The sequence below is a fragment of the Ceratotherium simum genome, chromosome 11 (genome assembly GCF_057802395.1).
Source record: "Ceratotherium simum simum isolate JZ-2026a chromosome 11, ASM5780239v1, whole genome shotgun sequence".
Classification (NCBI taxonomy): Eukaryota; Metazoa; Chordata; class Mammalia; order Perissodactyla; family Rhinocerotidae; genus Ceratotherium; species Ceratotherium simum.
The window spans coordinates 73672920-73688556 of record NC_141910.1 but is presented as its reverse complement, the minus strand read 5'-3'; the positions used below and the strand labels follow the sequence as shown (position 1 = coordinate 73688556).

The 15637-nt window shown below is 50.7% G+C and overlaps 1 protein-coding gene across 2 annotated transcripts in view; it reads right to left on the bottom strand.

Moving 5' to 3' along the window:
* EIPR1 (EARP complex and GARP complex interacting protein 1) overlaps nt 1–15637 on the bottom strand; it is a 147555-nt gene that overhangs the window by 4204 nt on the left and 127714 nt on the right. For both annotated transcript variants that reach the window (XM_087437196.1, XM_004436439.3), the window contains 2 exons: nt 3106–3242; nt 433–600 (listed from right to left, as the gene is read on the bottom strand). In XM_087437196.1, the coding sequence (XP_087293322.1) occupies nt 433–600; nt 3106–3242 (305 nt within the window). The remainder of the gene's footprint in view (nt 1–432; nt 601–3105; nt 3243–15637) is intronic.

Sequence of the window (15637 nt, the reverse complement as noted above, 5' to 3'; positions counted from 1 at the left end):
TTGGGCACTCTCCATATCTGTACACAGGCCATTCCTCACACTCTTCGACAGCGGCACCATCCCCAGTGCATGGATGTCACTGGATTGACTTAACCAATCCCCTATTGATGGGCACTTGGGCGGTTTCCAGCCTCCCTGCATTGCAAACAATGCCTCGTGAACATCTGTGCACGTTTATTTTTGCATATTTGAACCGGCACTATTTCAAGAGAAAACAGAATCTAATGTTTTTCTTCTTTTCCTACGTTTATGAAATCACAAACATTCAGATTTGGAATTAGTGTTTCTTTAGGAAAAATAAAACTGGGTTGATTGAATGATTCACAGCAGCACAAACTAAGCTGGTTTGTGCCTTTCCAAATGGTAGAGTAATTAGCAAAATAAATTACATAATCCCCTCTTCCCTAAGGCAGCACACAAAGAAGTCGCTACCAGTGGGAATGCTCCTCCAGGGTCTTCACAGGCTCAGTGACATTCCGAGTGTCCCAGAACTTCACCTTGCAGTCATCCCCACAGCTAGCTAAGTAGTACTGCTTGTTGGGGTTGAAGTCGAGGTCCCGCACCAGCTGTCCGTGGGCGTTCTCTATGCAGTATATCTGGCTGTGGGAGAAAGAGAGAAGAGCGTACATAAGACGCAGTGGGTTATGAAAAGCTGCTGACTCTGCAGACTCGTACGTTTCTCAGACCCCATCTAACGCCCGGCCCTGGCGGACAGCTAGTCCCCTGACGGCATCCAGCCTGGGGCTCCCCCACTCGAGAAGGCCGGGCTCAGACACCAGAAGGGGCTGCGGACGCCAGGGAGCCTGGTGCCCCACCGCGGCACCTCTCGCAGCGGTGACACAGGCTGCGGTTTCTCCAGGAGCGCATCTGTGGTCCTCGGCAAGCTGTGCAAGTGATGCTGGTTTGTGGTTGTCAAAAAATGTGACTTGGAATCTCAAGAATGAGAGCGAGCCAGAGGGACAGTGACTGCCATGGAGAGGCGGAGACAGACTTTTGGAAAGGACACCTGACAAATTCCTGGCAGGATGCAGTGAGAAGAGAAAAGAAAAACGGACGGGGGGAAGGTAGAATACAATGCTGTTGGAAAAGCTACCAAAACAATGACGGAGACAGTGTTCATCACGGCCAGGCTTGTCCTTTATCCATTCACACCACCGCGGATGCCAACACTGGGGGCGCCTTCACCATGCTCCAGTGCAACCCCCCGATCCACACACCGGGACGCAGGCGAGGAGTGGAATCAGTCACACGGCTGTTTAAGGTACATGTGCACACACACACACACACACAAACGCATAAGCACAAATGCACGAGCACATGCACACACATGTGCACACATCTGCATCTGCACGCACACACACACACCTAACTGAAGCCCTGACTCCCGCTGCTCCTACAGGGTCTGAAATCAGACCATTCCGTCTATGATATCGGCTCCTTCTGACGTCACAAACCCAAAACAGAGCGGCAGGTCCTCCAGTGAGGCTGGACTGTGGCCAGAAATGGAAGGCCTGCACCAGTCAGGATGGGGCAGGGCCCACTCTGCCAGGCCCACCGTCCACTCCTGTGACGTCTCTGTCCATACCACCCTCTCCATTGCCTCCCTCGGGTGTAACTTCTCTCTCCCACAATCACTTAATCTCTTCTCGATTCTGAAGACCATCACCACGTACTGCCTTCATGTTTCTCTCCTCTCCAAGCTCAGTCCTCTTCATCTTTTTCCCTTGTGTTGGATTTTCCAGCCCTAAACCATTTATAAATCATCAACTGGTTTTTATATCCTGCAGCTTTCCAATACCCTAATATTTTTTCCTAAAATAAGATACCCCAAACCTTAAGATCTTCCAAGTGAAACAGGAAAACATATAAAATTTTAAATCTGGCAGAGTCCTAAGGAACTGGGTGGGCAGTCACATATGCACGGAGTATTTACCAGGGGTCACTCCATGCTCCGGTGGCAGCAATTGTAATACAAAAGTATATGATCTAGAAGAAACACCAAGAGCACCGTGTCTAAATAACAACCACAGCTGTTTGCAGAAACAGCAGCAACAGTCGACGAGAGGAGCCATGGCGCCCCTGCGCTGCCCACCATCCCAAAGAGACGACCGGGCACAAAGGTGACTACAGGACGTCACCCCCAAAGCCACGTCTGTTATCGCTGTTAGGGTCCCTAATGCCAGTCTTTGAGTTTCTTCTTTAGATACTGAAATTCTTCACATCCTTTAAAGAACAATGAAAACAGAGGAACAGACGGCGACAGGACCTGGAGAGATGTGCTCCAGATGTTCCTCGTGGTCTGCGTCCACGGCTTTCAGCTTCTGACTGTGAAACCACACAAGTCCTTGGTGCAGATACACACATGCTAGAAGTGGTGACTGATTATTTATTAGCCTAGAGTTTTCAGAGGGGCCACGGAACCAAATTTAAAGTTGTGTCCCTACCCTTGAAGGCAACACAGTTATTTTGTGATATCCGTCTTTGCAGCTTAGTGATAAATTATGGTGTGCTGAGGGGATAAACTGTATCTTAAAAAAGGTTGCACGGGCTCCTGTTGCCATGACAACAGATGTGCACACCATCATTCTTCTGCCTATCAAAACCACACCTGGAAGAGAAAAATTGCTCTTATTTGTTCCATTAGAACTGCTGGCTGTTGCGTATAATGACTTAAATGACAAACTATGATTATCCAATAGGTGTGTATCTTAAAGGCACAGAAAGGGTCACAGACAACTCTGTAACTTAACCAGGGGACTGTAACTCTCAGCTTGTGGGCGCTAACCACGGAGACCGAGAGCCGGCGGCCGCCGGCCCATTCGTGAGGGGTTGCAAAAGCCCCATCTTCATTCTCATTATAAAACGCCACCGTGAAGGGACATCCACGTGGAACATTAAACAACTGACCAAGGAATGACGGTCCCACGACAATGGATGTGCCAGCTCAAGTTGGGGTGGAGAAACAGAACGAGGCTATGATTTCCCACAAACATGAGAGCAAGAGAGACAAGCCACATGCCCCCGACACCTCTGACTCGGGGATGAAGAGGGGACAGAGAGGGGAGGCTCCCAGGGCGAGTCCATGGGTTCATGGCGGTCACTGACCTCATGCTCCGTGTGTCCCACCCTCGGACGGCCGTGTCGTTTGCTGTGGCCACCTGGGTGCAGTTGTGATGCGGGCTCCAGCGTCCTGAGGTGAACTTCAGCTGGCCCTTCCCTTCCAGCGACGCTGAACTGGCCAGCTGTGAATTTGGTGATGTTTTCAAAGGAAGAATAAAAGAAAAGTAATTTGAACTCTTTTCAGAGAATTTAAGAGGATATCCTATACTCACAGGATATTATCGAAAATTATTAGGAAGCTCTGCCTTTGGTTCCTTCCCTTAAAATGCAAGAATGTTTGAACCTCATTTGGAAAAAATGGTAAAACTGAGCACAGCAAAAACCAGAAAGCATTTTTTTTTTTTTTGCTGAGGAAGACTCGCCCTGAGCTAACAACTGTTGCCAATCTTTCTCTTTTTTTTTTGTTTTTGCTTGAAGAAGACTAGCCCAGAGCTAACATCTGTGCCCATCTTCCTTAATTTTGTAGGTCAGACGCTGCCACAGCATGGCTGACGAGTGGTGTAGGTCCGCGCGTGGAATATGAACCCGCAAACCTGGGCCGCCGAAACAGAGCGCGCTGAATTTAACCACTACGCCACAGGGCTGGCCCCCAGAAAGCACACTGATAGACCTCTATGAAACGGGACTTGCAAGTGTGTGATTAGAGATAATCAGCTCGAACTTGAAGACAACAGGGTGACATAATGCAAACACCTGGCTTCTCCCGAAGACAGAGACACAGCGATTCCAGACGACAGAGGGACAAACAGGTGCAACCTGATCAGACATTGTTCTCAGTACGCATCCCCCCTCGCTCCTGAGGATCTCTAAATCCGTTACACAGAGGCGAATTAACCTCACAGGTAATGAGAAGACCTCGAGACACCCACGGGGACTGTCTCTTGGGGTGCAAATCTCCACCTCCTGAGAGTCAGAGGGGCCCCCAGCTATGTGCCTGGGAGACGAGCTCCCTCCTGGCCTTATTCACCTCCTGCCCCACCCAGCTGCCCGCCTGGGACTCTACGCACAAAGGCATATCATACTGGCTACATTGTCATCTCCATTTCTGGTCTGATATCTATCCACAAGGTGACTCCTCGAGGCAGGGAAAGCACCACGGGCCTGTGTCTGTGGCTCTCTCTGCCACACGTCCCCCCTGGATCCCAAAGCGCACATGAGCTCACCATCACTTCAACACCAGCCTCTTTCTTAGGAGCCCTGGAGAAGGGACCTGGAGGCATGCCGCCGCAGCTCTGGAGAGAGGCCCGAGGGAGGGTTAAAGGAGGTGCTAGGGGCAGTAAGCGTCCCTTTTGACCGTCCTGGGTCCTGCGGCCCCATCTCCGTGCTTTATGGGGGCCCCTGCAGCACAGGTGCAGTACGAGCGCCCAGACCCAAGATGGACAGGCCTGGGGCGGCCCCATGGAGCGAGCGGTCAGCATAAAGGAATTTGACTGGAAACTCAGGGGAAAACATCCCCTTTCTTCTCCAGAGAGACTTGCCCAGGTGAAAAATATGACAGTGGTGACATTTTTAAAAAATGATTTTTCAGCATGAATCCCTTTTATTCTAGTAACACTGCAGTAAGAGGTCACGGACCGAGGGCACGCTGACGGCCCAGCAGGAGAAGCATTTCACCTCTTCTCTCAACTTGTCCCAGAAAATCTTTCTCCAAAAAATCAATTTTCCTGCTTTCTTGATTTAGCATATTATGTGGACGATGAGTCTCCAGTCCCAGCACATCATGGCCTCGCTCAACTCCTGCCTCACGTGTCCCTCCCACGGGGGCTGAAAGGCCTGAGGTTCACGAGATGAGCGGCGTGTGTGTCTGTGCAGGGGCACTGGGCAGAGGATGGCAGCGCCTGTGCAGGAAGCTGGGACAACGACGGCCATCTCCAAGGAAACACGCACACCGGCGGCCCAAGACTGGGCGCGGCCGGCAGTCGATGTTGATGCTGCCACCATGCGCCTTCCAGGCTCATGGGAGCCCTGCTGGGCCCAGCCCACTGCCCACTCCCCACAACCCAACGATGTGGTGAGGAGTCAGAGCAGGTCTCCTTGGAAAAGCTGGAGCTTTTGTTTTACAAAATTCCAGTGCAAATGTCTGTCTGCCGCTACACAGATCAAGCGCGACTCACTAATCCTCTCTCCACACAGTGAAAGGGCAATTTCTGTCCCACGCAAGAAATCTGGACCACGTTCCTACTCGTGGGGGACATGATGCTAGGCATGGCAGCGACAGAGAGGATGAAATAGGAACGATTACTAGAACACGGGGTGGGAGGAAAGCGCAGGCCCAGCATCTGGGGACTCAAGGGGATCACATTCATACCGCCTGAGGACAGGGAGGCTCTAGGAGCAGCTGTCATCGAGACAGGCCTGGGGGGCCTGGGATGCAGAAGGCACAAATGGCAGGCAGCGTGGCCGAGGGCAGAGGCAGAAACCAGAACAATGAGAAAGCCGCGTCTGAGGGCAGCAGAGCTCCCCGGGCTAAGGACAGCGGGGTTCAGCGGGAAAGGGGGCTGTGGCCGTGACCGCCAGCCCACACGTCTGCAGGGAGGCCTCGGCGGCACTGCGGGGACAGGACACACAGCAGCGCCCTGCCGGGGAAGACACCGGGCGGCAGCGTGGGCAGAAGCGCAGGCCAGGGCCAGAGGCCAGGCAGGACGTCAGGAAGCACAGAGCGACTGCGGGAACGGGGAGGAGGCTGCCCGGCGAGGCAGGGCCTGTGTGCCCCCCGTCCCTGCAGCACTGGCAGAGCAGGCCACAGCCCAAGCCTGCAGCAGGGAGGACCACAGAACGTGAGAACCCTGGGGTCTGAGCACACCCTCAGGAACCACGCACGTCGGGTTTTACAGCTTCTCTTTCTTTCCTGTCTTTGCAGCAGAGGAAATTCACTCTAGGTGCAGGGTGCATGGCTGGGGAAGCTTCGCCTGGGTCATCACGGAGAAGCTGAGCTCCGGCGACCACAGAGGGGGGCCTGGTCCCTACGTGCAGCCCAGAGGGGACGCGCAGAGCGTGCAGGCCATCACACCGGAGCCACCACAAGCCACGGAAGAGAAGGAAATGGTGGGGGGTCCTCAAGACGTGGGACCCAAACCCTCAGCCACAGGAAAGAGGTCAGTAACAGCCCACTTGGGAGGAGGTCAAAGCAGATCCTTCCCATAGCAGGGACAGGACAGAGTTACCTAAAGAGGAGGGTGAGTGGCAACACCCTCTCAACCACTGAAAACGCTTCTAGAATGCACAGTACCTCAGACACGGGAGAGCTCCCTTCTGGCTTTAACTTCTCCAACTCATCCTTAGGGTCAATGTTTTAACCTCCACATAGACAACGTGAGCTAAGAAATATTTTTGTAGTATCCTCATTAGGAAGAACATTAGTCAAACACAATTTTCAAGGTGCTATTTCAGTTTTCTGAAGACTTACTTATCAAGCTAATGATTATTCATTGATCACACCAAAACGCTAAAATATATGTATATAAGATCAACAAGCGGGAATATAAAAAGGCTGAATATATTTTCTAACTAATCAACATTCAGTGTTCTAATTAATTTTCTATCAAACAAATTGATTCATTATCAAACTCTTCAGAAAGATAAAACATAAGGTCATAGCTTTAGGAAACCGGTAATGTAAGTTCAACGGAGTGAATTCTCCAAAAGGCTGGTGTGGGAAGACACCATAAAACCATCCCAAAAAGAGATAATCTGTAACCTTGAGCAAAGCAACCCAAGCTGGATCCTTGACAGAATGACACTGTCACCAAGCTCTCTGCAGTAATATCTCCGTCTAAGTCCATCAGGACTCCCTGAGAGGTTAACTTGGCAAAACAAAGCACTGTCTGCTTCCAAAACCCGCAGTGTGTAAAGGTATTCTGAACTCTAGCTGGTGGATGATTCCAGATTTCTGAAACAATAAGTTAGTTAATTAATTAATCCATCAACCAACCAGCAACCAACCATGCAACCATCAACAAGTATTTACTGAGTGGCCCTGGGTTCCTGCTGAGTGCTACCAGGGACAGGGAGGCAGACGAGGGTCAGACGGCCTCTCAGCTCTGGCCCACTCACTGCCTGGCTGCAGAGGCGAATGCACTCAACAAAAGGAAACACATAAGTGGGGTGGTAAAACCAACAGAACTGGTTATCAGCCACTGCATGGTCACATCCTAGTTAGATCATCACAGGCACATGATGTATACACTAATATCCCCATTTTACAAGGAGGAAACCAAGGCACAGAGAGATTAAATAATAGTACGATAAAAAAACCAGCTAGCGAGTAGCAAGGCCAGGGTAAAACAATAATGTAATTTTAAACAGATTTCAGAAAAGCAGAACTCATCCAGCTGGAGCAACCAGAGAAAGGTTTAATGAGGACTCAGAACTCGAGAGGGCGTGAAGGCTACACAGAACTCAGGAGTAAGGTACTCCTGCGAAGACAAAATCATCAACGAAGCAGAGAGACAGGAGACATGAACACACGACTGGACAGGGTGCATGCTGGGAGTCGGAGACTAACGGACAGGCCAGGTGGTGTTGACTCAGTCGGGCAGAGGAGTCGGCCATCGGGGTGTCCTGGAGCTGGGGAAGACTCACCTGTCAGCTGAGGAGGCCGGAGGCAGAAGCGTCTGTGGCAGGCAGCGTCTAAGGCAGCCCCACCGCACCACCCCTGGTCTTCACGGCCTGCGTGATCCCCACCCCTTGGGGAACTGGCTTCTAACCAAAAGAATGCCTCAACGCTGAGGGTGTCCCATGGTTGGATTATACGAGATTCTGAGTCTGTCTCCCTGAATTTGGTGAAGCGAGCTGCCACGCTGCAGAGGCCCACAGGGCAAGGAACTGAGGGCGGCCTCTGGCCAACAGCCTGGAAGGAACCCAGGCCCTCGGTCCAGCTGTGTCAGCTGACACCTAAACGGCAGCCTCATGGGAGACGGTACTAATGCAGATGTGAACAAAAGAACACGCCTTCTAAGCAACAAAATGCTGACCCGCGCTGTCAGGAGAGGTTCACGCAGCACGTTTAAGAGTCTCAGCACGAGATTCCCAAAGACAAAGCGGCTCTCCCTGCAACCAAGGCCCAGGGCCGCCGGGGCCCGCGGACCCGGGGAGGGAACGCACCAGACTAGAAGTCCCTGCTGACCGCCATGGGGGTGACGGACAACCCGTCAGGAAAGTACACGCCACCGTCCCACCTTCTAGAAGGAGAACAGCAAGGCCAGGCAATGGCAGGGCTGTGGCTTCAGACCGCGGGAGACATGAAGCACCCCATGCAGACAAGTCCCACTGTGTGCCCGCGCCCCTGAACCGCCAAGTGGGAGCAGCTGGCTTGTGCAACAGCCGTGACCTGAGCCCCTCTTCCACCTGTCAGACTCTGCACAGCTCTGCATCGCAAGCCCCTTCCCACCCCCAGGGACTAAGAGACTGCTCTAGGCCAAGTATGAGAACTTGTTCCCCTTGCCAACGACCGGTTTAGCAGGGACACGTGGTCGTGTCTGACAAGGGCACAGAGGGACTTCCAGGAAAGGCTTTCCTTACAAACAGAGGGAGATACAAGGAAGAACTTGGCTTTCTCTTTGTTGATGTTGTGGGAGTCTGGATGTGATGGCTGGAACTACTGCAGGCACCTTGTAGTCATGACAGGAGACAGCAGTGTCAAATGGATATGGCAGAGCAGAAACATGCAAACTAGGTGGGTCCTTGATATTGTGGAGACACTGAATTAACCAACCCTGGTGTCGTTTTACTTCCACGTTTCTTGTTACATCAGATAATAAAACTTCCCCATTCTTTAAGTCATTTCTTGTGTCCTGCAGCCAAACGCATCCTAACCAACATGCCTACGATGCCCATTTGAGATGACACTAACAGAGGGTTCCTACAGGTGTGGGAACACCCCTTGCCTCTGTCAGGCTAGGAATTCCAGCCCCAGCTTTGAACACAAACCCCCTTAAGCTGGAGTCCCAGCTGTGCTTCCCAGTGAGTGACCTTACTTAGACTCTTTGCGGCCTGGCTAAAGAGTCCAGACAGTGCCTGGGGCTCCAACCCACCTTCAGGGGTAAGAGCGGAAGGGAGGGGGCTGTCGCTACGTTCTGGACCACAGGGTGAGTCTGTCAGAATCTGATGGGGTGGTGGTGGGAACAAGATTCCGCAAGATAGTCCGAGGCCCACTGCTGCCTTTACGACAGGGAAGGAAAAGAAGAGGAAGAAGGATCTGACGGAGAACTGGGCTCACCGCGGGAGGACACTCGGCTGCCGAGGCTTGTGTTCCCAGATGCCAGGAGCTGGCACACAAGGGGCCTGGAGGAAGAGTGGAGGTGGGCCCTGCCACCCCCACCCCATGACGCCCAGGGTCACAGGGACGGGCCTGCCCCTTTTCCCCTGAGTGTGGCTCACACGGGACCTACAGACCCAGTGGGGCTGGCGGGCTCCCACACCCCACCAAGGACTCTGTCCCCTGGGAGGAAGTGCTCCAGGTTCCACAGAGCTGATGTGTGAGGGTTTTGAGAGCAGACCCAAGCTCTCTTCACAGAGAAAAATGTGTGTCCTACACCCATAACTGCGGGCTTGACCTCAGCTCTATGCTCAAAACTACAAAGGTTGTAAGAGCACATTTAAGTTTTGTGACCAAGATGGACTGGAATATAACAAATATTTCTGTCATACCAATTAGACACTAGCGATCTGTTGGAGAGATAGATCTAATTATAGTTGATTCTTTGGAGAGAGAAAACAATGTTGTTTGAAGAATAACAAGGGCTGAAAACACTGAGAGCCCTGCAGTACTTAAAGCACACCGTGTCCTTCATGTGTGAATTGTGATTATCACTGGCTGACCTTGGGGAGAGTAATTTAATTATGAAGCAAACACAGGCTGCTTTTTGGTATCTCAATTTCTCTCCTCTGTACCTCTTGCCTCTGTACTAGAATCCTATTGGGTGACCTGATCCTCAATTGTAATCCAGTTGTGGAAAGCATGTATTATAGCCACTCCATCCCTCCTTGTATTCATGCTTCCTTCCCTCCCTCACTCCCTCTTTCCCTCCCTCCATCCATCCACCTACCCACCCACCCATCTACCCATCCACCCATCCACCCACCCATCCACCCATCCATCCATCCACCCATCCACCCATCCAATCACCCATCCATCCACCTATCCACCCATCCACCCATCCACCCATCTACCCATCCACCCATCCACCCACCCATCCACCCATCCATCCACCCATCCACCCATCCAATCACCCATCCATCCATCCATCCATCCACCCATCCACCCATCCAATCACCCACCCACCCATCTACCCACCCACCCATCCACCCATCCACCCACCCATCCATCCATCCATCCATCCATCCATCCACCCATCCACCCATCCAATCACCCATCCAATCACCCATCCATCCACCCATCCATCCATCCATCCACCCATCCATCCATCCACCCATCTACCCATCCATCCATCCACCCAACAGGTATGTATCAATTTCTTGCCATGCACCAGACACTGTGGAGGATGCTGTCCTCACATAAAGTCCACTGTTAAATTGTCCTACTTTACAGATGTGGACATTGATCTCTACCTTACAGATGTGGACACTGAGGCTTAGACAGGCCAAGCAACTTGCCCAAAGTCACACTTTGTGTGAGCGGGTGGCAGAAATGGGACTTGATTCTGGAGCTCGGAATGCTGCCTGGACTCCCGGAGGACTCACAGCCTTCAGCCTCTCCCTCTTACGTCTCGTGGCCTGCAGTACTCCCCTCACCTTAGTCACTGGGCCCCGCCTGTCCCAGCCTATTTCAGTGAAACCTGAGAATTTAAATTAAAGGCACCACCTATACACTATAACTGAATGGCAAACTACAGAAAGGCAGAGGCTGCATCCGTGTGCAAAGGCCCAGCCATGCATCACACTTCCAACAGCTCTTGGACGTGGTAAGAATTCAAACCCTGGTGCCGACGGTGGGCGCGCGTGGAACCTCCCAGGTTTAGCAGCTGCTTTTTCTGAAATATACTCAGTTTTTAAGATGTATGATTACTCTTTATTACCAGAAAGAAATCTTTGGAGAGCTTGGGAAACAAGCACTCACTTGCTAGACACCAACACCTAGCCCATTCTGGTTTTTAATGATTTTTTTCCAAGATCTAACTGGAAGATTAAAAAAATACCAGCTGTCTTCAATACTTACAAAATCAAAAGATACATGTAGCTATTATGCTGTGATATTAAGATATGCAACTTGGTAAAATTACAAAATGCCGTGTTTTTCTTAAACATCATGGCTTTTTAAAAAAAAAAAAACAAATATCTTAAAACATAAATTCAAATGACTGCTGTCTGAAAGCTGTGGCTCTAAAGGTTCTATTTATTTTAGTGATGCAGATACTTCTCAGAATGTTTTGGAATGCCTTTTTATGAATCTCACAAGAAAACCAGTTTTCACTGAGTTTTAACATGTTTTCCACTAACCAGCTTTACAAAGTTTGGTTAACTATCTTATTGACCAGATTTTGCTCCAAATAACTTTTGACTGTTTCCAAACATCAAATCCACTGTCAGAGGACAAAATGTGACTGACTATCCACGATATTCAAATCTGAGCCACAAGTTCTGGAGGAGGCAAGCAAGGCGTGGGCAGCACAGGAGCCCCCAGGAAAGACTTTCGTGGAGGATGGGCCGGAATCAAACCTGAATTGCATCCCAGATCTGTCATTCAAACCGTGCCACCTTCAGAAAGCCCCTTGAGCTTTACTCTTCTCATCTGTCAAGTGACCTGAGGTCTGTGTGCTTGTTTAAAGGGACTACTTTAAATTAGGGAGGAATGACGATGTGTCAAAATGCTTCATGAGTCCTGGTCACACATGGGGTCACCCCCCAGGCACGCTGTAGGTGCTGTGGGGAGTCCCAGGGAGCCCTCTGGCTCCCTGTCCACACGGGCCATCTGCACTTGCTGATGACAACCAAAGTACAGGATGGATTCCACACCGACTGGGCACTTAGAGCGCTAGGACTTTTCTCTCTAATGAGGCTGTGAAAGAGTTGCCATATTCTCCAAGATCTTCAGACATCGTAGGATTGGAAGGGAGGACACCTACTGGAGGGGCAGTGACCTTCAAATTCTCTTCAGCGACGTCTGCTGCTGGAAGCAGCAGTGCTTCCAGTGGGGTAAATGCACTTTTCTCTGTTGCTCCCACTAAGTACAACAAAAGCCCTGGGCTTCATACATGAAACAAACATAAGGAGACTCTGGAAGGTGGAGAGAAGGCCGACCAGCGAGGGGCCCTGGGGCCCGAGGTCCCTTGGGGCTGAGGGTGGAGGGCCTGTGCCTTCCTTCCCGCATGTCCCAGACTTGGGCTGAAGAAGCCGCAACCTGGAAACAGCGGTGGGTACAGACCCCAAAAGCCCCACAAACGCTGCTCCCTCCAGCCCAAGGACTGGGAAGGGCAGCCTGGCAATACAGAAAGCTTCCAGACAATGACTGCTCTGCTCCACCAAACACCACAGAAAGCAGCGTGCCTGCACTCCACCGGAGACAGCGAAGGCCCTCGCCTTCTGTCCTCGCCCAACCCCCACCAGGGAAGCCTACAGGGATCTTCCACCAACATTCACTCAAAATGGACTGAAACGGACTGAAATGTAAAATGCAAACTATAAAACTCTCAGAAAAAAACACAGGAGAAAATCATCAAGACCCAAGGCTAGAGAGTTCTCAGCCCTGACACCAACGGCAGGATCCACAGAAGGAAAACTGACAAATGGACTTTACCAAAGGGAAAATCTTCCAGACAAGGGACTATTACTCAGGGCTAAAAACAAAGAGCTGTCAAACAATGAAAAGACACAGAGGAAACTTAAGTGCATATTACCAAGTGAAAGAAGCCAATCTGAGAAGCCTACATGCTCTATGATTCCAACTCTATGACATTCTGGAAGAGAAAACATTATGGCGACAGCAAAAAGATCAGTGGTTGTGAGGGGTTGGGAGGAGGGATCAACAAGCGGAGCACAAAGGTTTTAGGGCAGTGACAATACTCTGTATGACACTACAATGACCATCCATGTCATTGTACATGTGTCCAAACCCGTGGAACGTACACCACCAAGAGTGAACCCTACTGTAAGTGTGAACTCTGGGTGATGATGAGGTGTCCATGGAGGTTCATCAGCTGTAACAAATGTACCCTCTGGTGGGGATGTTGGTAAGGGGGAGGCTGTGGGTATGTAAGGGACAGGGTGCATGGGGAATCTCTGTACCCGCCTCTCAATTGTGCTGTGAACCTAAATTAACTGTTCTAAAAACTAAAGTCTATTTAAAAAAAAAAGACAATGAAAACTTTTGCTCCGTGAAAGATCCTCCTGAGAAGATGAAGGGACAAGTGAGAAAATGGGAGAAAATCTTCGCACACTACTGCCACATCCCAGGAGCAAGGATGTAAAAGTGAAGGAAACGTCCCCTCATTCAGGAACACTGTCCAGAAGCCGAGGAGACCATTTCCACCCACGTCCATTTGTCCAGATCCACCACGCTGCAAGGGAGGCTGGGAACACAGTCTTTGTCCAGGGTGGTGTCACCGCAGAGGACAGAAGTGCCAGGCACGTCCCTGCGACCATCTCGACAAGGCAGGGATGGGCCCTCTCGACTCCAGGCAGGGAACGGCGTCTGAGACGAGTTGGTTTCCAAGGCCACACTGCTGATGGACAGCAGGCCGACAACTGAACCCAGCCTGTCAGGCCTCAGACTCGAAGTTCTAAACTTCAAGACTAACTAAAGGGGTTAAACCAACTGAACAAGCCTCTTGCTTTCGGCCCTACCACATGTGGCTGACACACAAGCTGCGAGGAAGGTGGGGGTCATGCCTGCGGCGAGGGGCGATAACCAACCCGCGTGAGGGCGGGGGAGCAGGGGCCAAGGTCCCCAGGGTCCGACTCGCTGCCTCCGCTCGGCCTCAGGGCAGCTCCGCTTCTGCTCAGCACTCTCTCTTGTCCCCAAGCAACAAACACGTTTTCTATCTCCAGGCACAGCAGACACGACTCTAGTTGCATTTAATGATTTTCCTTCACTACGAGCTTCTCTCCCATTTTGTGTATTTGATCCTTTTGTGGAACGTTTTAAACTTTGGATTAGAAAATTTCTAAAAAACACTGTGCCCTTGCAGCCCATTCTCTTCCTTCAAAGAGGTGCTCCTGTATGGAAACGCCTCAGGCCCTGTACCACCGAGCAGGGGAGATCTGGGTTCATCTTCCAGGAGCTCCTACAGTGATGTGTGTGCAGAAGGAAGAGGGCAGCCGATCCCCAAGGCAACCTTCCCTCCTTTTGCCCTGCCACTCGCTGCACCTTGAAAGAAGCTATTTATTTCCATAGCCAGTGAAAGCCGCTAGACCCTAGAGATGAATGAGCACAGATCAAAACAGGGAGGCATCCCCTCTGCCTTCATCAGGGTCTGGGACCCCACGGAACCTCCCCCTCCAGACCTCCTCTGGGCTCTGCTAATGATTATAAATGGCAAAGAACCTCCAATTTAATTGCAAAAGGTAATGATGCAGTGAGCATAAGATTAGATTCACCACAGAAGGCAATATCCTTAAACAGTAAAAAAAAAATTGAGGAGCTGGGTGTGAAGATGGCCGAAATCGATAGGAAGGTTTCGGTATGAAATCCTGCAGCAGAGGGTCACAAAGTGATATTGACAGAACTGCTGACAGCGGATGAAAAAGGGGGAGAGAAAACTAAATTGGTCTCTGCAGAAAATAAGTTACAGATTAATCACCCCACCGTAAAATCATTCTGAGATGACTGAGGGTCTGAAGACGCGTCCACAGTTTGATTACAGGATGGGACTGTAGAGTCGGGGCAACGAGAGCCTGCTGAATTCTAATGTACGTGACTGGAGGTTTATTTTCTCCCTGCCATTCTCCTGCTAATCAGAGCGGGGCAGGTACTCACAGGGCTCCGTGTGGCATCTTCTCAGACCAGGAGTTGAGCCCTCCACCCCAAGAATCTCCCCAAAGCCTGCTGTGAAGCCTGGCACTTTACCAGGAAAGTGTTTTTCCCTTTCTGTCTTTAAACTGACAGTTACACAAGAACACCCCACTGAAGTCCAAGTTGGAGGAAGGGGGCAGGAGGGGGATTCCCTTCACCTCTGACCAGACTCCCCAGCAAGGCCCCTAGAGGTGGGAGATGATGAAGGTGTCTCCGCCCAGACCTGCAGGGGCCCAGGAAGCAATCTTAGGCACTACGTTTTCTTCAAGTTCCCTGTTTTATCCTAAGAGTTTGGGTAAAATTTGCATTCTACTCCATGATATAGAGATATGTCTTATTTTTTTAAATTTTAATAAAAATAGTGATTTTTTTCCCCTTAAATATTATTTATTTGCTATAAAAACAGGCCAACTCTCAATTTCACATTGAAGGCTATGAGACTCTCTTCTGACCATGCAGAGTTTTAAAACTTTAACAGGGCCCTTCATATTTTAAAGTCTGACTTCTATGCCACATATTGATAATGATAAATCATGACTCACGTCATCT